At 43.1% G+C, this 26,783-nt stretch overlaps 1 protein-coding gene across 32 annotated transcripts in view; it reads right to left on the reverse strand.

Annotated features, from left to right (window-relative positions):
• Positions 1–26,783, reverse strand: part of CTPS2 (CTP synthase 2) — a 229,244-nt gene that overhangs the window by 137,861 nt on the left and 64,600 nt on the right. For all 32 annotated transcript variants that reach the window (XR_013531371.1, XR_013531370.1, XM_078362207.1 and 29 more), the window contains 3 exons: positions 23,740–23,836; positions 4,705–4,760; positions 1,623–1,719 (listed from right to left, as the gene is read on the reverse strand). Coding sequence is in view for 30 of the 32 variants with exons in the window: in XM_078362207.1 (XP_078218333.1) it covers positions 1,623–1,719; positions 4,705–4,760; positions 23,740–23,836 (250 nt within the window). In the remaining 2 variants the exon portion in view is untranslated. The remainder of the gene's footprint in view (positions 1–1,622; positions 1,720–4,704; positions 4,761–23,739; positions 23,837–26,783) is intronic.

The raw sequence follows: 26,783 nt of genomic DNA on the forward strand, positions 1-26,783 counted from the left end.
TCTCTGACCTACCTACCTTTACGGAAAGTAGGTCATAAAACTCTCATTCCAGATGAGTCCTGCTCTAGACCTGGGGGAATGGGATGCTACCCAGAGAGGCCAAGAAGAATCTGAGCAGACAGGCCTTTCTGAGTTTCCCATCAGTCTATTACCATTAGACTATGCCCTTTTGCCCCATCACATTGCTACATGGCTGTTCACTGTTCAGCGAACCTAAGCATAAAAATGAAGTCTTCCCTAGGTCTTTGGGTCTTCATTCCTGAAAACTCACATGTCGCATAAAACTTTGATTAAATACATTTGTTATGCTTTCCTCTTGTCAACCTGTCTTGTTATAGGGCTGTTGGTCATGACCCTTATGATGGGTAAGAAGAAGGTCACAGATAACACCTGTCAACCCCTAAACTGTGTTCCACTAAAACTTTATTTATGGACACAAATTTGAATGGCACATAATTTGCACATGTCATAGGCAGTATTCTTTTTAATAATTTTTTAACAATTAAAAAATGTAAAGAATCATTTTCAGCTCATAGGCTGGCTGCAAACAGCAGGCTGAACACGGTGCACAGGCAGTGGTTTGCCAGCCCCTGGGCTAGAACATCAAGACAAAGAGCTGAGACCAGCTGTGACCATGAGCTTACCATGTCCTTGCAAAGATGATTGAGAAGAACACTGCCTTCTGTCTCATCAGTAATAAATGTGGAGTTTGTGCCTACGTGCTCATGGGTGTTCCAGCCTATTTACTAACAACAATTTTGGTGTTCTTCCGATGCCTTTATTTCTGTTCTATTTGGTCTTAAAAAGAACTCTGGGGACAGTGAGTAGTGTTCAGAAGTTAAACAACTCACCCATGCTTGACCACCCAGCACAGTGGAGAAAGGCAGGAGATAAATCAGGTCCCTCACGTAACAGGTATCAGCATTAATCACCAACAATGAGGTGGCACTTGGCTATTCTTCCATAAAGGAGGAGAGCAGGCAGGGTAACATTCAACAGTGCCACTCTGCCTTTCCCAGATCACCTAACCTAGAGGCTGGCACAAACGAGTGGCCTCAGAAAGGGAGGAGTTGGTAAGGAAGCATACTGCTTGTAGAACCGGTAGGCTTGGAATAATACATCATTTTATGGTGGAGTCAGACTAATAGGCCCCAAAATGATTAGGATTATAAGCAGTCTGTTTTTTTGAGACCAAGTCTCACTGTTGCACAGGCTGAAGTGCAGTGACACGATCTCTGCTCACTGTAACCTCTGCCTCCTGGATTCAAGCGATTCTCCTCCATCAACCTCCTGAGTAGCTGGGACTACAGGTGCACACCACCGTACCTGGCTAATTTTTATATTTTTAGTAGAGATGGGGTTTCACCATGTTGGCCAGCCTGGGCTTGAACTCCTAACCTCAGGTGATCTGCCTACCTCGGCCTCCCAAAATGTTGAAATTAAAGGCATAAGCCACCATGCCTGGCCAGCAGTCTGTTTTTTTCATGTACTTTGTAATTACATATTTATTTCAAAGGAGAGAAGAAAAGAAAGAATGCAAACAAACTGGGTCTCAAATTAGTCTGTTGTCAACCAAAAGGCAGGTTACCAGGAAGCTTTTCAAAAACGAAGAGCCCACTTACTTGCCAGTTCAATGATTTCCATCCTTTGTCCATCAATATCCTGACCTACAAATTTTAAGTCATTCTCCCCAAATTCGTTGATCATGTTAGGGTTTACCTGCAAAACAAGAAATTAAGTGTTTGGGGGCCACAGAACAATACCAGCTCCCATACCTGGTCCTTCATCAGTTGGGTGGGTTTCCTGTTTCAGTGATCCTCTAACCAGTAGTTAATGTCAATATTCAATGCTCAAAGTCAATTTTAAACTTACGATGAACCTGAGATATGAAATGTAACCACAGCACCTAAATCTGGGAGGCCCACCTTCTATTACCCAAAGATGAGATTCAAAAAGTAGACCTCTGACCCAGATATTCTGACTTGGGAACTTTGAGACTAGTTATTTATAGCCATTTCCATGTTTGCTTCTTCCCTTGAGTTATGTGTACTTACCTATCTCTCCCCAAACCACAAATTTGCTTGAGGATTAAAACTATCTTATTTCACCTGTGACTAACCCCAGTGCTTTTAAAAGCTCTAAAGTGAAGATTGCAGCAAGTTTTCTACTAAAATATCATAGTAGTTGGCAACTTGACAACCTGGCTTGTGGCCCCTTCTGGCCCTCATCTCATCTTAGCCCTGTCCCAAACTTAAGGCTTCCTTTTCAGCCTCTCCTTCAGTGATATTGCTTCCCTGTCTAAAATTAAGGTGAGGTCTCACCTATTCTTTGCAATCTTAACCTCAGAGCTTTTATTCTACATTTTAATTATACCAGTTCTCATAATCTGTAATGATGTTTCCTTCCTCAACAGCTTTAAGACATAATTCACATACCATACGATTCATCCATTTAAAATACACAAATGATTTTTCATATATTCAGATGTGTGCAACCATTACCACAATCAACTGAAAAACAAACCCTCTATCCTTTAACCTCCTCCTTCAACCTCCCCCCTCCCCCCGCCATCACCCTGACCTGATCTCTTGGCAATCACTAATCTATATCCCACATCTATAGATCTGTCTATGCTGGTCATTTTATATTAATAGAATCATGCAATATGTGGGCTTTTGTGTCTGGCTTCTTTCACGCAGCATGATGTTTTCAAGGTTTATCTATGTTGTAGCTTAAATCAGTACTTCATTTCCTTCTATGGCTGAATAATACTCCATTGTATGAATAGGCCACATGTTGCTTATCTATTCACCAGTTGTTGTTTCTGATCTTTTGGCCATTATGGATATTGATGCTATCCATAATCGGGTACAAGTTTTTGTGTGGACATACATTTTTGTTTCTCTTGGGTATATATCTAGGAGTGGAACTTCTGGGTCACATGGCAATTCTTATGTCTAACCTTTTGAGAAACTTCCATATGGTTTTCCAAAGGGGCTGTGATACATTCCGTTCCAACCAGCAGTGCATGAAGGTTCCAGTTACCCCACATCCTCTCCATCACTTGTTATTATTATCTGTGTTCGATTATAGCCAGCTTAGTGTGCGTGAAGTGGTATCTCTTTGTGGTTTCAATACGTATTTCCCTGATGACAAATGATTGTTGGGCATCTTTTCAGGTGCTTATTAGTTATGCGTATATCTTCTTTGAAGAAATATCTATATCATTTGCCATTATTTGTTATTGAGTTATAAGAGCTCTTCACATATTTTAGATATAAGTCACTTATCCAATACATTATTTAATCTGTAATTATTATGTTATTTTATTTTTTGTCCTCTCCATTAGAATATAAGCTCCCTAACAAGAAAGGAGACCATGTCTGTCTTTTCCCTTTCCATCTCCAATGCATACCAGATGCAAAATAGGTATGAATGCATGAATGGCCACACTGTTCTGTACATAGTAGTTCTTGCACCTTGTCATTACCACTGAGGCAAAGCAGCTCAATAATTTTTATCCCACCAGTTGGGGCCATTCCCAATGGAAATAAGACCGAAAATGGCCTACACCTAGCAAATTATGTTCCTTGGTCACAGTGACACTGTTCATTACCTATTCAGCATTGATTCCCATGAGTTCTCCTTCAAAACAGAGCCCTAGGCTTGTCCTGATATCCGCTCCACCCCTATATGAACCAGGAAACTCCATCTGTTCCATGCCAGAAACTGGTTCTGGCTGGTCTAAGCCAAACATAATAAACCCATCCCTCTTGAAAGATGAACATTTCAGGAACCCAGGTTTAAGCCCACTGATGTTCAGCATTGCCCTGAAAAATGTCTACTAATTCACAGGTGGGCAGGTAATCTAAGTTGATTTCCCTATTTGGGAGAGATACCTGTTGCCCCAGATGCTGCTGGCAGCCACATGGGAACTGTGAGGGAGACCAGCTAAAGGACAAAGCAGACACACAAACAAGGGTAGGGCTGAGATAACTACAGAGACCAAAAGGAGCCCTGGTTGTACCATGCCTGGAGCCTGCCCAGCCTCTGGACTACCTGGTGCCTGAGACAACAAATTTCCTTAATGTTTAGGCTGGTTTGAGTGATAACAAGCAGGGATTTCTGTTCTTCACAGTCAAATGCATCATAATTGACACACTCATTAATCCTGACATATACGATCTACATTTCTGGAAACCTATGCTTTCATGTGGCAACCTCAACAATTAACTCATTTTAGTCATGTGACACTAAGCCTCAAGCTCCATGTAAATTTCCAAAGAGGTTCTCAAACCAGGAATCTGCCTTGTGATACCCAGGGATGCACCCCCAACCCAAAAGGCACCTGGTTCCATCTCAGAAGATTTAAGCCCTCTTTTCCCCAAACCTGGCAAAATAAAGGGTAGGGGCTAAGGATAAGAAATGATGACCTTATCATGATCTAGAAAATGGCAGTTAAGAGTAACAAAGGACATTGATAGGCCCTGTGTGCAGGTACGTAAAGATTTTTGCCTTTGGAAAGCCAAAAAGATGAGAGTCTCCCCACCTCCTCCGGAAGTGGGAGACTGCGGGAAATTTGGCCCTTTCTGAGCCTGTGAATACCACCAGGCCGGACACCTTTCCCAGAGGTTCAGCTTATAATCACTGGGTTCCTCACACTAAGCATCTATATTCCCCAGTAATTCAGCATGAAAGCCGTACCTCGTACCGATGTCTGTGTCTCTCTTCTATAAAAGGAACACCACCATAAAGTTTCCCTGTAAAGATACAAGAGTGACATTAATATTAGAGTAAGTAGTTTTGCAAGCACATCCATAACACTTTGTGGACGAAGGTGCTTGGATCGCTATCTGTCTATTAGAGGCATAAAAACAAACTAATAGACTCCACATAGTCATCTAGATTTTCCTCTTTTCTAGTAGAGGATGGAGATAGCTTCTTTTAAACCCTGAAGCAATTCTCAAGTAAGTCAACACCATTACATAAAAGGAAGCCAGATGCTACACAAGTCCACCACGGAATCCAGCAAATCTACCCTCCTTATATACGTCTGCCTGTGGGACCAAGAGATGGTTATGTCTACACCATCGCTCAGTGCAGATTTGTAACGAGGCTCATTTGCAAAGGAAGAAAACAAAACTGGGGGCACGGAAAGGACTTGCCCAAAGCCCTGCCCTGCCAGGCAGCAGAGCCAGTTCTTGAGCCCAACCTCCTCACACCTGGCCCAATGCTTTCTCCACTCCACCAGCCACCTCCAGATTTTCACATAGTACTGACCACATTCAAAATGTACCCCACCTTAAAAATGTACCTGTCTTATGATCCTATAATTTGAATTCTCAGAATTTATACCAGAAAATAGAAATGAGGACAAAGATTTAACCACAAAGATGTGTACTGCTGCTTTATTTAATAGCAAACAATTGGAAGCAAGCTGAGCATCAAGAATAGAAGAATTGGTGGATTAAATGATAGCACATCTATGCCAATGGCTCTTAACCAGGAGTGTGTGGATGAGAATCATCTGGGAGCTGCCTAAACATGGCTGTGTAGCTGAGGCACTGCAGCTAAGCGCAGAACCCTGGGCACGACCAATGCGACAATGGATACGGTGATCAGAGAGCTGCCTAGTGACTGCAGTGTCAGGTGAATAGGAGTCAGATTCATCACCAAACACCTCTCAAGAATGCCCCATTGGAGCATGTGGAGAAGCAGGATGGTCCAGGGACCAAGTGGGTTCCAGCACTGGAGCAATCTGAGCAGGCCAGAAACTCTTCCTACAGCACCAGCCCTCAAAATGCAGACCCCAGATACACAGCCAAGGGGTGAGAAGATATGAGTGCTAGAAGTCATCCTCAAATTCCAACAGAATCGGGAATCATGCTCAGTTCAACAGGAAGGGAATTATCAGACTTTCAAAGACATCATGAGGCTGGAACAGGATGTTTCAACCAAGAAAAACCAAATAAATGCTTTCTTTGTGTCTTGTTTGAGCTTTTGATTTAGATCAAGGAAACACAGTGGGTTGTATTCTCATAACTCTGTACGATCAATGATCCCAGCTGAACTTCTGGTTGCAAGTCTGTCCATACAGACTGGGCTCCCTGGTGATGATATGAATGATAGTGAATATTTAAGGTATATATTTTAGAAAAAAGGGGAATGGTGGGGACAGGGAGTTCCTTTGAGAGAAAGCCAGCATACCACTGACAGGGGTCATTCAGGATAGCCTAAACTAAAACAATTGCTTCATAAACATTAAAAGAAAAATGGGAAATAAAGCACAATAATAAACAGTTAGAAAACATAGAAGCAGGCCGGGCATGGTGGCTCACGCCTGTAATCCCAGTACTTTGGGAGGCCGAGGCAGGCAGATCATGAGGTCAGGAGTTCGAGACCAATCTGATGAACATGGTGAAACCCCATCTCTACTAAAAATACAAAAATTAGCTGGGCATGGTGGCATGTACCTCCTGTAATCCCAGCTACTCAGGAGGCTGAGGCAGGAGAATCGATTGAACCCAGGAGGTGGAAGTTGCAGTGAGCCAAGATCATGTCACTGCACTCCAGCCTGGGCAACAGAGTGACACTCCATCTCAAAAAAAAAAAAAAAAGAAAAAGGAAAGAAAACATAGAAGCATCAGGAAGGCAGTCATGGTGGCTCACACCTGTAATCCCAGCACTTTGGGAGGCTGAAGCAGGTAGGCAGATAACTTGAGGTCAGGAGTTTGAGACCAGCCTGCCCAACATGGCGAAACCCCATCTCTACTAAAAATACAAAAATTAGCTGAGTGTGGTGGTGCATGCCTGTAGTCCCAGCTACTTGGGAGGCTGAGGCAGAATAATTGCTTGAAACCGGGAGACGGAGGTTGCAGTGAGCCGAGATCAAGCCATTACACTCCATCCTGGGCAACAGAGACAGACTCCATCTCAAAAGAAAAAAAAAAAGAAAGAAAGAAAACAGAAGCATCAGGAAGCTGCTTCAGAGACTACTAAGTCTCCTGCGACCTCTGACTTTGACACTGATCTTTTCCTCCTATAGCCCAAAATTTCTTTTCTGTTTCCTTCATTATAATAGGTGACCGTAAATTCAATAATAGAGTCGGCCAACATTTCTTGAGATGATGGGGAAAATGGCACAAATCTCCAAATTAGGATATAAGGAATTGTATCTTCGAATCAAGGGGACTAGCAGGATATTATGAGAACTTTTGAAACTGAATAGTTTCTGGCTGCTGCCTGGCTTAAAGCAGACTGTGTATTTGCTAATATATCTCAGAGGTGACAGAAAGGGGTGGGGAGTGTAGTGACTCTGGAGTCAGACTGCCTGGCTTTAAATTCCACTCTACTATTTAATGGATGTGTGGCTTGGGCATATTATTTAACCTCTCTACCTCAGTTTCCTCATCTACAAAATAAGGATTATGATAGTTCCTGCTTCACAGAGTTGTTGTAAGGATTAAATAAATCAAAATACGGGAAGCACTGAGAACAGAGGTGGACCATGTAGGTGATTGCTATTGTTATGTCCAGGCAATAAAATCCAAATGAATGGACCTAGAACATAAGCTCTAGAAGGTAACAGACAAAATAGGAACCTGACCCCTCAATTACTTTTCTTTTTCAATTACTTTTTTTAATTTTTAAGTTTTGTGGGTACATAGTAGGTATATATATTTAGAGGGTACATGAGATGTTTTGATACAGGCATACAATGTGTAATAATCACATCATGGAGAATGGGATATCCATCCCCTCAAGCATTTATTCTTTGAGTTCAAACAACCCGATTACACTATTTTAAGATTATTTTAAAATGTACAATTAAGTTATTACTGACTATAGTCACCCTGTTGTGCTATCAAATTCATTCTTTCTACTTTTTTGAATCCATTAACAATCCTCACCTCCCCACCAGCCCCACCCCACTACCCTTCCCAGCCTCTGGCAACCATCCTTCTACTCTCTATCTCCATGGGTACAATTGTTTTGATTTTTAGATCCCACAAATAAATGAGAACATGTGATGTTTGTCTTTCTGTGCCTGGCTTATTTCACTTAACATAATGATCTCCAGTTCCATCTATGCTGTTGCAAATGACAGGATCTCATTCTTTTCTATAGCTGAATAGTACTCCATTGTGTATAAGTACATTTTCTTTATCCATTCATCTGTTGATGGGCAATTAGGTTGCTTCCAAATGTGGCTATTATGACAGGTGCCGCAACAGACATCAGACTGCAGATATCTCTTTGATATACTAATTTCCTTTCTTTAGGGTGTATACCCAGCAGTCATCCCCTCAATTCTTTTGTTGTTGTTGTTGTTTTTTAGATAGACTCTTGCTCTGTTGCCCAGGCTAGAGTGCAGTGGCACCATCTTGGCTCACTCCAACCTCCACCTCCCAGGTTCAAGTGATTCTTCTGCCTCAGCCTCCCAAGTAGCTGGAACTACAGGCACGTGCCACCATGCCTGGCTAATTTTTTATATTTTCAGTAGAGATGGTGTTTCACTGTGTTAGCCAGAATGGTCTCAATCTCCTGACCTTGTGATCCGCCAGCCTCAGCCTCCCAAAGTGCTGAGATTACAGGTGTGAGCCACACCGCCCAGCCCATTCCCTCAATTCTTAAGACCAGCACCTAGCACATAAGCAGGTACTCAATAAAGATTTGTTGAATGAAATCAACATACAACAGATATGGTATACAATGAAACATGTTTTCAGAACTTTGGAAATTCTATTTTGTGCATTCAAAATCTTTCTTCCTTGCTTACAAGTCTGTCAGAAATGAATTTACAAATTTAATCCATTGCTATCTTGTGAAAAAGGATAAATTAAAATTTCCTTAAAAACTCTATGTTGAGAATCAGTTGAGAATGCTACCAGTGAAATTCTATTTGAGAACATCCTGAAAACAAAATAAAACTAAGAATGCTCATTCTGGAGCCCTGACACCCCGGTATCATCGATTCTGATTTGATTACTGTCAGAAGAGTGTCCAGGCATGTGGGTTTTAAAAACGCACCACTAGTCACTCCGATGTGCATTTCTGGTTAGGAATCAACTAATGTACACCATAATTGAAAGTGCAGTTGGAGAACATTCCATGACAAGCCAAAATGCTAGATGCTGCTGAATGTAAAATGTATCTAGGAGTAGAGTCAGAAACTGAGAGGTATACACACCACGTTCTTTTTTTTTTTTTTTTTTTTTTTGAGACGGAGTTTCGCTCTTGTTACCCAGGCTGGAGTGCAATGGCACGATCTTGGCTCACCGCAACTTCCACCTCCTGGGTTCAGTCAATTCTCCTGCCTCAGCCTCCTGAGTAGCTGGGATTACAGACACGCGCCACCATGCCCAGCTAATTTTTTGTATTTTTAGTAGAGACGGGGTTTCACCATGTTGACCAGAATGGTCTCGATCTCTTGACCTAGTGACCCACTCGCCTCGGCCTCCCAAAGTGCTGGGATTACAGGCTTGAGCCACCGCGCCCGGCCACACCACGTTCTTAAGAGCAGTCGTCTGACACAGGTGTTATGTAATGATCCTAGGAATGGGGGAAAATCTCAATAACAAAGTGACTCAGTCTTCCTTTCTGTCCTAGTCTTTTTGGAGACAAAATAAAATGTTCACTTAAGTAGTAAACGTCAGCAAAGCTTTAGAGAAAGAAAACCAACAGAAGTCTTGGAACCTATAAAGCACTCTCAGTGAAGGCAGAAAGACACCAATAATGCAGATAAAAGGGTTATCAGAAAAAAAACCACCTTTCCAAATTATACCATCTCTTTCTCTACTTTGGTACTGGGTAGATACTGCCTCATACATAATATATTTTTACCCCTTTTATAGTCTTGCCCATTACTACCCTCACGTGAGTAATCCTAGCAACTTAACCTAATTTTTTCTTTCTCCTTTTGAGAGCCAAAATATCCCCCCCAAAAAGCTACACAAGTTAAAAGGTGGAAGCAACCCAAATGTTCACTGAAGGACGAATGGATAAACAAAATGTGCATATCCATCCACACTATGGAATATTATTCTACATTCAAAAGGAAGGAAATCCTTTCCCATGCTACAATATAGATGAAACTTGGAGACAACATGTGAAGTGAAATAAGCCACTCATAAAAGGACAAATACTGTGTGATTCCACTCATAGGCAGTATTGATTAAATGAGAGTTCCTTGACCCCTCTCAAAGGACATGTAACAGGGGTGTGGTTCATCTTTCATTCACCATGAGCACTCAAACCCCTTATGGTAGGGGGAGCACATAGACAGGCAGGTACAGGATTCAGGGCGAGCGCTTTTGGGCTCCGGCCCCAAGTAGTGTCTAGGGTGAATACCCAAAACTCCAGTGGGCTTGCTACAGTGCTCTTTTAGCTCTGCTGTCCACAGATGGCTTAAGTGTTAACCAGCTCAGTGCCTTCTTGGTACCCAGGTTCTTGTCCGGCATCCAGAAAGAATCAGTTCACACATGGACTTATAAGATGGTGAATGTGGAGATTTTATTAAGTGGTGGAGAATGTGAGGGTTTTATTGAGTGGTGGAGGTGGCTCTCAGTGGGATGGAAGGGAAGCTGGAAAGGAGATAGAGTGGGAAGATGATTTTCCCTTGGAGTTTAGCCGTCCAGCGGCCGATCTCCTCTCCAACGGTCCCCAGCCGAACTCCTCTCCATGTTCAGATGTTCCTTCTCTTCTCTCCTTCTCTGTCACACTGCTCTTCTGCTCATGGAGCCTGGGGTTTGGGGTGTAAATGGTACAGGATGGGGGCATGGTGGACCAAAAGGCAACATTTGGTGTGAAAACAGGAATGCCTGTTCTTACATAGGGCCACAGGTTTCCAGGCTTGAGGGTGGGGCCTTTGCTGGAGAATCACCCTCTTCTACCCAGTATTTCCCTGTCTCCTCTCGGTATCATCTACAGCAGTCAAACCCATAGAGACGGATAATAGAGGCCTGGTGTGGTGACTCATGCCTGTAATCCCAGCACTTTGGGAGGCCAAGGCAAGCAGATCACTTGAGGTCAGGAGTTTGAGACCAGGCTGGTCAACATGGTAAAACCCCATCTCTACTAAAAATACAAAAATTAGCTGGGCATAGTGGCAGATGCCTGTAATCCCAGCTACTCAAGAGGCTGAGGCAGGAGAATCACTTGAACCTAGGAAGCAGAGGTTGCACTGAGCCAAGATTGTGCCAGTGGAGAGGGGAGGGGAGGGGAGGGGAGGGGTGGAGAGGGGAGGGGAGGGGAGGGGAGGGGAGGGGAGGAGAGGGGAGGGGAGGGAAAGGGAAAAGGGAGGGGAGGGGAGGGAAGGGGAGGGGAGGGGAGGGGAGGGGAGGGGAGGGGAGAAGAGAAGAGAAGAGAGGGAAGGGGAGGGGAAGGGGAAGGGGAAGGGGAGAAAATAGAATGTTGGTTGCCAGGGGCCAGGGGAATGGGGAGTTGCTGTTTAATGGGTATAGTTTCCTGTTTTGCAAGATGAGACGAGTTCTGGAGACTGGTTGTACAACAGTGCAATGTACTTAACACAATTGAACTTGGAAATGGTTAAGATGGTAAATCTTATGTTATGTATATTTTACCACAATTAAAAATTTTTTTAATAAAAAATAAAAGTCATCCAGCCCCACTCTTGTCCACAATGCCCTCTTGCTCTGACTCACCCTTTATTCAAACCTCCCACTCCTACCCTTTGCAACCTGGCTTTTGTTCCTGTGACTTTACAAAACTGCTCTCTAAAATCCAGCAGGTCTGTCTTCAGCTGTCACCCTTCCTCTTCCACAACCTCTGCTCCTCCGGGTGCTTTTTGTCCCATCTACCTGTTCGTCATCCTCAACTGGGGACCCCTGCCCAAGACTATACCCTCCCTTCTTCTCCCACATTGGCTCCCCTGAAAGCTGTCATCCACACGCTGTCCACTCCCATTCTATACCTTCTGATCCTTATCTTTCCCTTGGTGCCATACCTCCTATTTCCAGGGGGCTAAAGGTAATCACCATATCATCTAATACGAAATCCCATTACTTTTGATGGCAAAAACCACAATGACTTTTGCACCAACCTAATAAAAAAGTAAAACCACTGCCTGCTGGGCTTCACTACCTCTCTTCTCAGAACTGCCTTGCTTTAACACAAATGTCTTTGTTGCACCACTATCTTAATTTACTTCACTTTTAAGACTACCCACAACCATGTCTTCTGCTAATTAGGCTTTTTAAGGACCAGAGATCTCTTGTATGTACAAGAATTTGATGATGCTTATCTAATCCAAAGATCCTCAGAGGCTGCCCAGGGTGCAGATATTTGTTGTATTTGGCTTGCACAGTGCTGGCAGACATGAAATATTGTAAAAATGTAAGTAAGTTGCCAATATTTAAAAGTCAGGAGATTTTACATAAAACTCCAGATTTCCAGACACTCTTGAAAATGTAGGAGACTGGCAGCAGTGAATCCACAGTTCTTCATGCAACTATCAGCTGTGGAAGTCACTTCTTTAATGGGGCACATGCCTACTGATTTGCCACAGTCTCCACTAGTCCCTACTGCCTCTCTAACTCTGAGGCTTGGTGTAGCTGCTGCTGATCCTTAAGCTTCAGCTGTGGCATTTCTCACACCTGCCTGTCTGCATTCCCTCCCTGGCCCTACTGACCGAGATACTCAGTGCAAAACTGATTCAGTGCTTGTGTGTTTCCTTAAGCTAAACCCGTGGTTTCAGACAGGGTTTCAGAAGAGGCCTGGGGTAGGGTCTTCACTTTCTGCACCCCCTGCTCTCCTCCCACAAGACCCTCTTGAAACCTGCAGAACCTTTTCTCGGGATTCTCAGTGAGGGCAGCATTCAGCTCTGGGAGCTATTTGGGTCTTTCTGCCCCCTCTTTGATTAAGGTCCAGCCATTTCATACTGCGAAATGACTTTCTAACAAGTGACCTGGATGAGTGACCTAACCTGGCTAAATTTCCTTTCTTTTGTGCAAAACGGTAACTAGGTCCTAGGGGTGATGAGAGGAATGTCTTAATTACTGGTGCTCAGAAGGTGCTGAGTTGCAGCCAGCCACCGCTGGGTCCTTTATTTCTCCTTCATTTTCTCCTATATTTTTTCTTTATTTCTTATTTTTGAATTTTAGAATATCAATTCTCCAATTTTTGTATAATATTTCTTTTATTGAAATAAAGAAGTTGAAAAATGTGTCTTGCTTTTAACTCTATATTATAGCATTACATTCTTCTTCATCACTTTCTTTTTCTTTTTTTTAAATATGGAGTCTCGCTCTGTCTCCCAGGCCAGAGTACAGTGGCGCTATCTCAGCTCACTGCAATCTCCACCTCCCGGGTTCAAGCAATTCTCCTGCCTCAGCCTCCCAAGTAGCTGGGATTACAGGTATGCACCACCACACCTAGCTCATTTTTGTATTTTTAGTAGAGATGGGATTGGCCAGGCTGGTCTTGAACTTCTGACCTCAAGTGATTTACCCATCTCAGCCTCACAAAGTGCTGGGATTACAGGTATGAGCCACTGCGCCCCACTTTTCATCACTTTCATTTCATCTGTTTTCCATTTACTATTCTTATCTCATTCTTGATGTCTCTTTTCTTAGATCCTATGCATTGGCAGGTGGGGAGCTAGCAGCCAAGAAAGACAGAATAGAAAGGAACTGCCAGAGCAAGGGGAAGCCTCTTCTTCCCTCCCACTGCCCTAGTGGGACCTCATTCTTAATGCCAGGTCACTAACTGACGTTTGCCTCGAGCTTTGAGATCATAGATCAATGCTCTCAAACATCAGCCACATTTGAACGGTGCCTTTTCTGTGCCAGGCACTGTTTCCAAGGGCTCAGGCATACCATTATTTAACCCTCACGGGAACCCCAAGAGGCCTGCACTCTTATCTCTGTCTTTCAGATGCAGAAACTGAGGCGTGGTGAGGGTGCTTAGCTCTACACAGCCAAGGACTGAGCTCTTAACCACTCCACTAGTTCCTGTCAGTGAAGTGATGAGGACAAGTGCCTGTCTAGAAAGGGGCAGGAATGTCATCTGTTGTTAGGATGAAAGGTGCTACGTCCCAGACCTATGAACCTCTATATTAACACACTTTAGTGAATGGTTTCCCAAGTAGAAGGCAAGAAGTAGTAAGAAAAGAGCCACCCTGCAGTGCGGACCTGGGCTCTGGGGGCAGGCAGGAGGCCCGCCAAGTGGCATGAGGCTCTCACAAAGCCCTGCCGCGCTCCTCTGGAATATCTGTCTCAGCACAAGGACAAATTACCATGGCATGGACTCTCAGGGTCCCTAAATCCCTGGCGACCTCTTTTAAACTGTTATGTAAATCAACTAACTCAGCTGAGGATTTTTTTTGTATGTTGTTTTTTTCCTCCTGCTCTGATGTTTCACGGATGTTCAGTGTTGGTTTTATTTTTTTTAAACTTCCTAATCCAATCACATCAGGAACTAGAAGCTGTTTTTCTATATCAATGCTTTGATAAGAGACAAGAAACCAAAAGCCATTTTCCTAGCCCTGAAAACTCCCCATTTCTTGCAGCTCTTTCACCTTTTAGATGTTACCACTCTGCAACTGCAACGCCATGAATTGTACCAGGACTCTCAGCACTGGGTCTCACTCAGTATCTTTTTAATGGGCCTCGTGCCTCGTTTCTTTCCAAACAAAACCCTTTCTTCCTTACATTAAAGCAGAACTGGTCATTTTAGTCAAGTTCTTCTTCTTCAATATGAGGAAATGCAGAGAAGATCCCTGAAAGGAATGAAACCTTTCCTTAAAGCATTCAGTTTTCACCTGCCAGGTCCAGAAGGCTTCACTGGTGTCTTGCATCCCAGAGTCAAGTCACACTCCTGCAAGCATCACCCTGAGGAGCTCTCCCTGGCCTTCTCTGCCAGCTGTCATCTGCCTGCATCAAACTTCACTGTCCCCATGTCATCTGCTTTGAGGATGAGGGCCAGCTTCACACAACTCTGGAAATCACCAGGTCCTGGTCTCCAGCTGCATAAACTACACTGCCCTGGGTTCCTAATTCCTTCAAGTTTGCTGTGTTGCATGCTTAACTGGACCAGATACACCTCCCTGTAGCAAGTCCACAGCACACCCCCGTGCTCATGGCCGACCTCTTCCCTGCTATCTCTCCTCAAGCCCTTGGGTCTTCTCTGCACCTTTCCACCTCGTGGCATTCCCCTGTTTCTAAGGGTAAGGGTCCGTAACTGTTTGGATGCTGGTTTGGAGGGCATAGAGAATTTGGGAGCTTTAAATTAGGTTTATAGCTGGACAAAATGAAGAATAACATTTCATGCCATGTGAAAATGACATGAAATCAACTTTCAGCACCCATAAATAAAGCTCTGTTGGGACACAGCCATGCTCATTCACTCACATTTGTCTGTAGCTGCTTTCACACCACAATGGCTGCAAAGCCAAAAATATTTACTGTCTGGCCCTTTATTGAAAAAGCGTACCAAAGGTCATTGAGGATCTCTTGAGGCCAAGAGTTCAAGACCACCCTGGGCAACATAGAGACCCCATCTCTACAAAAATTTTAGGCCAGGCACGGTGTCTCACACCTGTAATCACAGCACTTTGGGAGGCTGAGGCAGGCGGATCACCTGAGGTCAGGAGTTCAAGACCAGCCTGACCAATATGGTGAAACCTGTCTCTACTAAAAATACAAAAATTAGCTGGGTGTGGTGGCAGGTCCCTGTAGTCCCAGCTACTCGGGAGGCTGAGATAGGAGAATTGCTTGAACGGTGGAGGTTGCAGTGAGCCAAGATTGTGCCACTGCAACTCCAGCCTGGATGAAGGAGTGAGACTTTGTCTCAAAAAAAAAAAATCTTTTTTAAATAGTCAGACATGGTGGCATGTGGCTGTAGTCCCAGCTACTCAGGAGGCGGAGGCAGGAGGACTGCTTGGGCCCAGGAGCTCGAGGCTACAGCGAGCTATGATCATACCACTGCACTTCAGCCTGGGCAACAGAGCAAACCCTGTCCCTAAAATAAAGAAATAAATAAATAAGGTTGGGGCTAGCATTCCTACTAAATGCACATACACCGGATTTGCAGTATTCAAACACGTGAACTGTAATGGTCTGAAAACCATGTTCTTTCTAGCAGGTGGCAGTTTGGTTTGGAAACCACACTCATCACAAAGTCTTGCCTCCCTTACTGGATGTCTTGGCAACACATCTGGGACTTGACCAAGCAAATGAAGTCCAGGGTCTTGTAATATGTTAGAGACACTACCAAGTTGCTGGCCATCCCTGAATGAGCTCTGAACCTTGTCTGAATTCCTTGTGCTTTATCATGTTCCCATCTTTTGTGCTCTCATTTGAGAGCCATGAGCAAAACAATTAAGTTTATTTTTGGAGTCTTAAACCGTCTAATAACTTAGTTCCTCATTGTTCCCCTGGCTCCCCTCTCATGTGAGCCTGATCCCTCCATCTCCTCATTCTATATTCTCACTTTTCAAAGCACCCCACTTAAGGCTTACCCACCCTGTGCCACTTCTCCCTGCTTTTCAAAAATCATCTGATGAGTTCATTAATCAACTAATGGCATCACTGTAAGGAGACAAGCCCTACTATCTAACTTCCCAGGCAGTGTAAGTGTTTTTAGGGCTAGACACAGTGACTCATGCCTATAATCCCAACACTTTGGGAGGCTGAAGCAGGAGGATTCCTTGAGGTCAGGAGTTACAGACCAGCCTTGACAACAAAGAGAGACCCCCATCTCTATTTTTTAATATTTAAAACATTTTAAAAAGGGGAAAAAATGAGTTTTTTAAAAATCAAGGTACAATTTACATGGAACAAAATATACAGATCTGAAGGGTAGAGCATCGAGGAGTCTAACAATTGTAAAATGTGTGCTTGAAGAGTTACTTTTTTTTTTTTTTTTTTTTGGGACGGAGTCTCACTCTGTCATCCAGGCTGGAATGCAGTGGCATGATCTCGGCTCACTGCAACCTCCGCTTCCCAGGTTCAAGTGATTCTCCTGCCTCAGCCTCTTGAGTAGCTAGGACTACAGGCATGTGCCACCATGCCTGGCTAATTTTTGTATTTTTAGTAGAGACAAGGTTCCACCATGATGGCCAGGCTGGTCTCAAACTCCTGACCTCAAGTGATTCAGCCACCTTGGCCTCCCAACGTCCTGGGATTAGAGGTGTAAGCCACCACGCCTGGCCAAGAGTTACATTTTGGAAAGTGATTATAACATTAGATGGGGGGGCAAGGGCAGCATGTTTTATTAGAATACTAGAAAATAATGTGGGAAGAGTGTCCCAGCCCTGATTCTGAGTCTCTCAACTGTGTGTCACTTCATCTGTCAGCCCTCCATGTCCTCAGCTGAAAAATAAAGAGGTTAGATCAAATGGCTTCTGAAAGCCCCCTTAGTCCTATTCTCTATTATGAAATAGGATATGTATGCAAGCCAGTAGAGAAGTGGGGAGATACTGTCTTTCAAGTCTGTCTAGGCACTGCCTCATCCATGGAGTTCATTCAATGTGCAGTTCTTTTTTTTTTTTTTCCAGACAAGGTCTCACTCTGTTGCCCAGGCTGTAGTGCAGTGGTGCAATCATGGCTCACTGCAGCCTCAAACTCCCAGGCTCAAGTAATCCTCCTGCCTCAGCCTCCTGAGTAGCTGGGACTACAGGTGTGTGCCACCACACTTGGGTGATTTTTAAAAAATTTTTCATAGAGACAGGGTCTCACTGTGTTGCCCAGGCTGAAAGGTTCTTATTTAGACCAGGATTCAGCAGACTATGGCCCAGCCCACAGTCCTGGGATCCCCCTGACTGTTTTCTGTGTGGCCCTTGAAGTAAGAATGGTTTTCATATTTTAAATTGGTTGAAAAACTTAAAGAATAATATTTCATGCTACATGAAAATGATATGGAATCAACTTTCAGCGCCCATAGATAAAGTTGTGTAGGGATACAGCTGTGCTCGTTCACTCACATATGTGCCTGTAGCTGCTTTCACACCACAATGGCTGCAAAGCCAAAAATATTTGCTATCTGGTCCTTTATTGAAAAAGTTTACCAACCCATGGTTAAGTCCGAATGAAGACTTCAGACCTAGGCACTATACACACAGGTAAATCAACATTTGAGGTAGAAACCGTTTTTACCTTACAGCCATGAACAGAAATAGGGCTCTTTTTGTTCCTGCTAATAGAGCAAGAAGAAAAATAATCCTACCAAAAAGACTAGGGAAAGCAGGAACACAAGTACAGTGAATGTCATATGACCTGGCTCACCCCTTCTTTCCAACAACCTGACAGAATTATCAGTCATAAAAATGTTCATACCCTTTGACCTAATAATCCAACTCCTGAAAATCGTATCCTAAGGAAATACTCAAAAGAACGAAAACACTGTGTCAAGAGGTTCAATTCAGCATTTTTCTTTTTTTTTCACTGCAATGCATATATTTTATTCTAGAATGAATTCAGCTATTCTGTGGAACAGAATACAAATTTCACAGTGTTTTAACATAAATACCCAAAGTTCCCAGGCATTTCACTTTCCAACACTTCAGGTGACTGAACTTTCGGAGCCTACCTTTGCCCACACCAACTTCCAAGCCAGCTCAAGTTCTAAGCCCATGCACCCTCTCCAGTGACCTGCAGCCCAGCTAGCACTTTTTCTCCGCTGCTTTCCCACTGCCCAGCTACGCAGGAAGCACTTTCTTGCTCTATTGTTTCATGTTTCAGCTGGATCTTCCTATCTATTTAGAAGCTCATTGAGAACAGGGTAGTGGTCTTTATATACCTTTGAAAATTATCTGTTAATGGTTAGATGAATTATTACCAGAAGCTGTTTTAATAAGACTATGAATATTGATACTCCAAATGGAAAAGTATAAAATTAATATTGATCATTTTGAAAGAATTATGATAATGATTGCATTTAACCATTCATCCTAAAACCTAAAATACTCTAAAATACTATTTTCTTCCATGTTATTTCTTTTTAGTAGTTAAAAAAATTTTTTAATTGTACTTTAGGTTCTGCGGTACATGTGCAGATCACGCAGGTTTATTGCATAGGTACATACATGGCAAGGTGGTTTGCTGCCTTCATCCCCTATCACCTATATCTGCCATTTCTCCCCATGTTATCCCTCCCTGACCTCCCCACCACCCTGTTGTCCCTCCCTTGGCCGCCCCAAACAGACCACAGTGTGTGATGCTCCCCTCCCTGTGCTCATGTGTTCTCATTGTTCAATACCCGCCTATGAGTGAGAACATGTGGAGTTTGATTTTCTGTTCTTGTGTCAGTTTGCTGAGAATGATAATTTCCAGATTCATCCATGTCCCTACAAAGGACACAAACTCATTGTGTTTTATATTCAGCATTTTTCTAACAAAATGCCAGAAACCATGTGAAGTATTTATCAATAAGAAATAAATCAGCAGAATACGCTTCCTTTTAACTCAATTAAATACTATGTGCCCAGATCATAGACAGGAAGACCAGATATAGGAAAAAGTGATGCTTCCAGAAAAGATTAATATAAAAACTAATCTTGATGAAGTCTGGAAAAGACCATAGATGTGCAACTAATACTCAGGTAGAAGATTATAGATATACAGTTGACAAACATCTTACTTCTTTTTTTAATTGACAAATAATAATTGTACATATTTATGAGACACATAGTGATGGTGCAATATATATAATGTATAGTGATCAACTCAGGGTAATTTTGAATCCTTTAGCAAATTTCTCCCTCTTCCTCAAAATATCTCATTTCTAAGGACCCTTGAATCAGCTTTGATAATTCTACGCACACTGTCATTAGCCCTTTTATAGGAAAAGGCCTTTGCAGATGAAGAAAACACATAGACACAGGAAGGGAACTTCTGGGAACACACTGCGTACAAACAGGGCAAATAATCATTACCAGTACTTTGGTCAAAATCAATTCATACCTATAATCTCCACTTCAGAAAATGTGAATTCATGGTTTTCATAACCCTTAAGGAATTAACAGGTGATTAAGAAAATAAGAGGAATTGTTCTTGAATATAAAAATTCGGCCCGGTTGGGCATGGTGGCTCACGCCCATCACACCAACACCTTGGGAGGCCAAGACAGGAGGATCACCTGAAGTCAGGAGGTCAAGACTAGCCTGGCCAATGTGGTAAAATCCCATTTCAACTAAAATACAAAAAGTTAGCTTGGCATAGTGGCCAAGCCTGTAGTCCCAAGCTACTCGGGAGGCTTAGGCAGGAGAATCGCTTGAACCTGGGAGGCAGAAGTTGCAGTGAGCCAAGATCGCACCACTGCACTCCAGCCTGGGCAACAAGAGCAAAACTCCATCTAAAAAAAAAATAGACTCAATCTAGTCATTCACCCACGGTGGCTATCACAGCTTTAGGCTGTGATCCTATTTCAAGGCATTCTTTTCTACTAGAGAACTCTTTACTTTCCTGTTTTTCCATTTAATCCAAGCATTATAAGTACTCGCGTATAAATCAAATTAAAATGAAAAAATGAATAGCATTTAAATGCTTTCTATCAAAACTCTTCATTGTTTTCACAGGCAATGTAAGCAAATGTATCTTGTTCATAGCGTTCTCGCAAAAATGTGCTGACTTGGAAAAAAGTCTACAAAAAAGACCTGCCAATATGGGTGGGGGAATCCTACAAAAGAAGTGTGCCAGCACGTAAGACTGTACAAAAGAAATATGTTGACTATGGGGAAAAGGCCCATCAAACACTATCATGCTACTTGTTTTTATAGTTTTATGCCACGCAGTAGAGCCTCACACAGTGGTCACATTCTTATCTCTGGCACAGCCTTTTCTGGAGACCTGTGGGAGACAGGGCCACACAGGTGGGAGGGCGCCAGTGCACAGATCACATGCTTCCTGCAAACTGGGAAGGACAACTTCAATTTCAGGCAACATAACTTTCTTTCTCTTTAGGGAAAGGACTTTAAAAAGAAAAGTAAAGAGAAAAAAATTAAAGAAATTGTTGCCTGGAAACAACCCAATGTCCACAGCTGATGAATGGATAAACAAAATGTGGTCTATCCATACAATGGAATATTATTTGGCCATTAAAAGGAATGAATACTGATACATGCTATAAAGTCGATACTGCAAAAAAACATTATGCTAAAAGAAAGAAGACAGGACAGTTGTGGTGGCTCATGCCTGGAATACCAGCATTTATGAAGGCCGAGGTAGGCAGATCACCTGAGGTCAGGAGTTCAAGACCAGCCTGGCCAACATGGTGAAGCCCCATCTCTACTAAAAATACAAAAATCAGCCAAGCATGGTAGTGGGTGCCTGTAATCCCAGATACTCAAGAGGCTGAGGCAGGAGAATTGCTTACACCCAGGAGGTGGAGTTTGCAGTGAGCCAAGATCGAACCACTGCACTCCAGCCTGGGCGACAAAGCGAGACTGTCTCAAAAAAAAAGACAGAAAGAAAAAGAAAGAAAGAAAGAAGTGAGACACAAAAGACTACAAATCATATGGTTCCATTTAAACAAAATGTCCACAATGGGCAAACCGATAGACAGAAAGTAGATTAGTGGTTGCTAAGGGCTGGCAGGAGGTAGGGTTGGTGACGGCTAATGGGTATAGGGTTTCTACAGGAGGTGACGAAAATGTCCTAAAATTGACTGTGGTGATGGTTGCACAACTCTGTGAATACACAAAAAAATCAGTGAATTGTACACTACTAATAGATAAGTTATATGATAAATTACACCTCAATAAAGTTGTTTTCAAAATTTTTCAAAACAAGCTTTGGTGCTGTGTTTAAGATTTATAAAAATCATCAACATTTTTATGTCTACTCTGAAGAAAAACAAGTATTACTCATTTTTATATTTTATTTTATTTTTGAGACAGAGTCTTGCTCTGACGCCCAGGCTGGAAAGCAATGGCAAGATCTCAACTCACTGCAACCTCCACCTTCCAGGTTCAAGCAATTATCCTGCTTCAGCCTCCCAAAGTGCTGGGATTACAGGTGTGAGTCACCGTGCCCAGCCACAAATTTTATTTTTTAAATTGAGACGGAGTTTCACTATGTTGCCCAGGCTGGTCTCCAACTCCTGGCCTCAAGCAATCCTCCCACCTCAGCCTCCTGAGTAGCTGGGACTACGGGCATATTATACCACATCCATCACTAAGAAAAACAAATAGTTTTTACCCAGGCTGAAGTGCAGTAGCACCATCATGGCTCACTGCAACCTCAACCTTTTGGGCTCAGGTGATTCTCCTGCTTCAGCCTCCCAAGTGGCTGGGACCACAGGCATGAGCCACCATGCTTGGCTAATTTTTTGTAGAGACAGGCTCTCCCCATGTTGCCCAGACTGGTCTTGAAGTCCTAGGCTGAAGCAATCCGCCTGCCTCACCTCCCAAAGTGCTGGGATATGGGTGTGAGCCACTGCAACTGGCCAAGAAAAATTTTAAATCAGACTTACAGCTATCAAATTTTTAACTATATTGAGTACAATGCTCTTTTTAAAAACTTAGTACAATTATCACTGATTCTTGCTCAATAGATATAATTTTAGGACATTAATTTTTCACTAAGCATTTTTTGTCACGTAGGCAATTATTTGAACAGAGTTTCAAAGTATCTGAAGACACCTGAAAGCGCAGAATTGCTAACATTCATGAAGAAAAAAACTTCTTATATAGTATTTGTAAGGGAAAATGTTAGTGACTTAGAGAACAATGACTTCTTATGCAGAGAAAGGAGGGAACTGTATTCACTTTGAAGCCTCTTCTTTTAAATTTCATTTTGGCTAGGAAGCTTTCTATTCCTTAGAAGGTTTATATTCATCTTTAAAGGAGAAGCTCATATTTCTGGCCTTACTCTTTCTTGAGTTAAGAAGGCATTTTTCTAAAGAATTCTTACAACTTCACAGGATTCTAAGGGATTCATATAATTTCACGAAAATGACACTGAACACTCGCAATTCCTGGGCTCCCCCTCTGCATCCAGTCCCCCTAGCAACCTGCCTTTCCCTTTTGTCACAGTTCTTCTACCTGTTTTGAGGCCCTAGGAGGACAGGGCTGGTATCTGTCCTGGTCACTATTATATTTGCATACGGCACAGAGTGGGCATTCAAGATAACATTTATTAAACTGAATTAAAGGCTTTGGTTTGTTTTAAACAATAAGTTACTCTTATATAATATGCTCATTTATCAAAAAAGTTCCACAGAAATTAGAATTAACCTTATGGGAAGTGGAAAGATCAGCAAATATCAAATGGTGAGCCATCTCTCCACACTGGGGCTGCTAAGGGGAGAGAGAAATACACTTCTGAGATGCACAACTGCTCTCCTCCCTGGAAGTTCATTCATAAGTCACTAAGACCAGTCAAACAGACATTAAACAGGGAACCAGTTTCAATGTAATAGAGAGAACCGTGGATTCAAAAGAACTGAGTGTGAATCAGGGTTCTCTCTCCCCATCCAAGTTCATCTCCAGGAGCATCGGTAACTGACAAAACAGCCCAATGAATAGGGAGTCATGTAGATCAAATGCAAAGCGGCATTCAGTGTGTTCCACCAAGGCCAGGCCAAGGGACAAGCTTACCAGGGAGAGGAATGCCCAGAGCACAGGGTCAGTGAGGGCAGGGGAAATAGGAAGATGGAGAATCAGGGCCCTCTGAGGATTCTGGAAGGGGCAGGGGTGAATCTCCACCACCCAGAGGGCTGGGCACCTGCAGTCACATGAGTGACATCGAATACATTATAAAATAAACAATCTGGGAAACTTACTTAGTACTGAATTTTCAGTTTTGAAAACAGTTCTTCTTAGTCCCAGTCTCATTGTTCCTCCCAAATCGCCAGGGTTGTGTTCAGGCATATCAATCACCTTAGAAAACAAAACAAATCAGGTTTTGCTATCTTGTAAAAATGCCATTTCTCAAATTTCAAGCCTTACTTTTAAAGGAATGATCGTTGAGTAAGCATGGTCCCTAAACTATAACATCTGATCAGTCTTTCCAACAATCATGTTCAAATACAGGCATAACATAAACACACCACACACTCTACTTCCTTTCCATCTGCTTCTCATCTTTCATTTAAATCACTTATAAAAACATGTATCAGGAGCATCTTGATGACATTCCCTCTGCCATTACTCAAAATGTCAGTTCTAAGTAGTGCTCACCCTCCAAGTTCTGGATTGCTGAGGCCTCCCATTTCGATGTTCACATCTTTCGTGATAACCCCTTCTCACTGCCCACTGCCTTCCCTAAAGATTTTCCATAAGCAAATCTATCAGTACTTGTGCTTGTGGAAAGGTATACCAAAAGAATTTATTCATGGAAAACCACTAGAGGAATTCTTTAAAAAAAAAAGAAAGAGAGAGAGAGAGAGAGAGTAGCATCATCCAGTCTAGCACTTTCTGTAGGTCAGAAACTTAAGTGGCACCCTTGACCACTCCCTCTCCCTCATAGCCACTCTGTCAAGTCTGTGGATTTACCCCCCCACCCAGAATTCCCATGTCCATCCACTTCTCTCCAGCCCTCCCCCAGGCTACAGCAATGGCTCACTGACAGGCCACCCAGCATTCCCATGGCCCCAGCACACCCTGCCTATTGCAGGCAGAGTTGTCTATTCACACAGAAAATCTTAATGTGGCATTTTTCCTGCTTGAAACCCTTGATCTCACGGTATCAGGCCAGCCTAACCCTCCAGCCTTATCTTTTATTCCCTGCCCCTCTACCCTGAGCACTGGTTCTTTGAGTTTTTCAACTGCATCTCCTTTCCTCCCGCCATGGTGACTTGGCACATGCTGTGCCCTCTGCCAGGACAATCTCCTCTCATTCCTCTGCCCTCTTTTCCTAAATGAAACCATCCTTAACCCTGAAATCTCAGCTCAACTATCCAACATCAGCCTCTCCAGGAGCTGGTATTTCTGGGAGCCGCAGCCGAGTCAGGGTCCTTTATCTGTGCCCTCACAGAACGAGGTTCTTCCCTGTCCCTGCCCTTCTCTCACTTCGCATCTGGTGAGCGCCTTGTGGGAGAGACAGTCAGTCTTTGAGAGCTGGAGTAGCTTTATGTCTATGATCACAATCACACCTCAGAAACTGAGAAACAGGTGATTTTTATGAACAGCCTATCCCGGTGAGTCTCGTAATTCATGTTTTTCTCAGTTCTGTTCGCTATGATCTCATGGTTTCATTTCATCTTCCTCTTTAAAGTTGTTAGAACAGACTACAGGTGGGTGAGTCGACTTGTTCTAATGGAATTGCTTGAGCTTCCCTCTCATAAAACGTTTCTTTGTTGGTTTTTTTTTTCCATACTGTAATTACCACATATTGCTCTACAGCAATCTTTGACAGATGGAATTTTCTGAGGTAAAAAATTTCCAAGAAAATGTCTGCTGTTATCAGTGCCCCAGAAGAATTTTCCAAGCCATCTGAACCCAGTGTCCTGAGTTCACTCCAAGGGTTACTTCAGGGAAAGGGCGGAGAAGCTTGATGACCTCCCTTGTTAAATGGAGCGCTCGATTCTCAAGTGCTCTTGGCCTTGGCATCTTGTCCCTATCTTCGGTTGGCTAATGATGGCTGGGTTAAGTATTACTGGAGTGAGGTGAGAGAGGGCATTCGCTTCCGGCTGATGAAGCTGAGTTGCACATGGATGCCGGGCCTCCCTATGTATTCTCTAAGTCAGGTAATTCTGCACTACCTGCCACAGATTCAGAAGTCCTACCTGCCTCACTGCTTACTTGGGATGAACTTGACAAGCACTTCAAGACTGGAAAATATTTCCAAAAATAAACTGTAGGGGTGGGGGGTGGGGAGAAAAGGAAAATGCAGTGGGCATAGGGGCTGCCTAAGAGCATTGAAGACTCCTACAAAGTGGGTGAAGTCTAAACAGTCCTGAAAGAATACTATGAGATGATCTAGAAATATGGAGACAAACACCAGGAGAAAGAGCTAGAAGAGTTGCGAGTGGCAGAGAGGGAGTGAGGATTAATGACTTTGTCATTAGAGGCTTTTCAGAACTGTTGGTTTTTTAAACTTTGCACATAGAATTATACTACTGAAAATACAAGTTTAAGTCATCAAGAGTAAAATGTAGTATTTAGGCCTGACACTAGGTATTAGTTCACAGTATCCCTGCTGTTTTCAGAAGTAATAAATAGTACCTTCTCCTGAAATGACAGCACAAAAAGAAAATCCAAGGAATAAATGCTGCTGTGATCCTCTGACTAAACCATGCTGGCATAGGAACCAGTGGCGAAGGCAAAAAAAATGCTGGAGAAGAGGCAGGAAGCAGGTGAAAATAGGTCTTCAGTACCAAATGTTGCCCTGAACATCAGTGAAAGGAGAAAAGCAAGGCAAGAATCAACAGGCAAGTCACTGATGGACGGAGGGAACATGAGGGTTCTGTGTGGGCCTGACTTAGGGGGTCTCATCTGGGAATGCCCACTGCATACTCAAGCAGAGAAGAATAGTGCCAGGCACCAACTGGTAGAACCCCAACACTCAGGAAGGGGAAGATCAGGGCAAGGCAGAGACTATGGTGCCCAAGCCCGACACACCAGCCGCCTTGCAGAGTTATCAGATGATCCTACAAGCTGGGTCCTACAAGATGATGATGGGTGGCTGCCTCTTGGGTTATAAGCAACCTGATTCAGCAACAAAAATTCACAAAAAATGTCTTTGTTCCTTGCATTCCTTCCACAAAAAGCCGGAGAGACAGGAGAACATCACAGTTTCAAAACATATCTATGTTATCATTACTGGGGTGGTTAAAGAATCTCAAATATGCTTTAGATTTAACACCAACATTTCCAAAGTACCCTA

The sequence above is a fragment of the Callithrix jacchus genome, chromosome X (genome assembly GCF_049354715.1).
Source record: "Callithrix jacchus isolate 240 chromosome X, calJac240_pri, whole genome shotgun sequence".
NCBI lineage: Eukaryota > Metazoa > Chordata > Mammalia > Primates > Cebidae > Callithrix > Callithrix jacchus.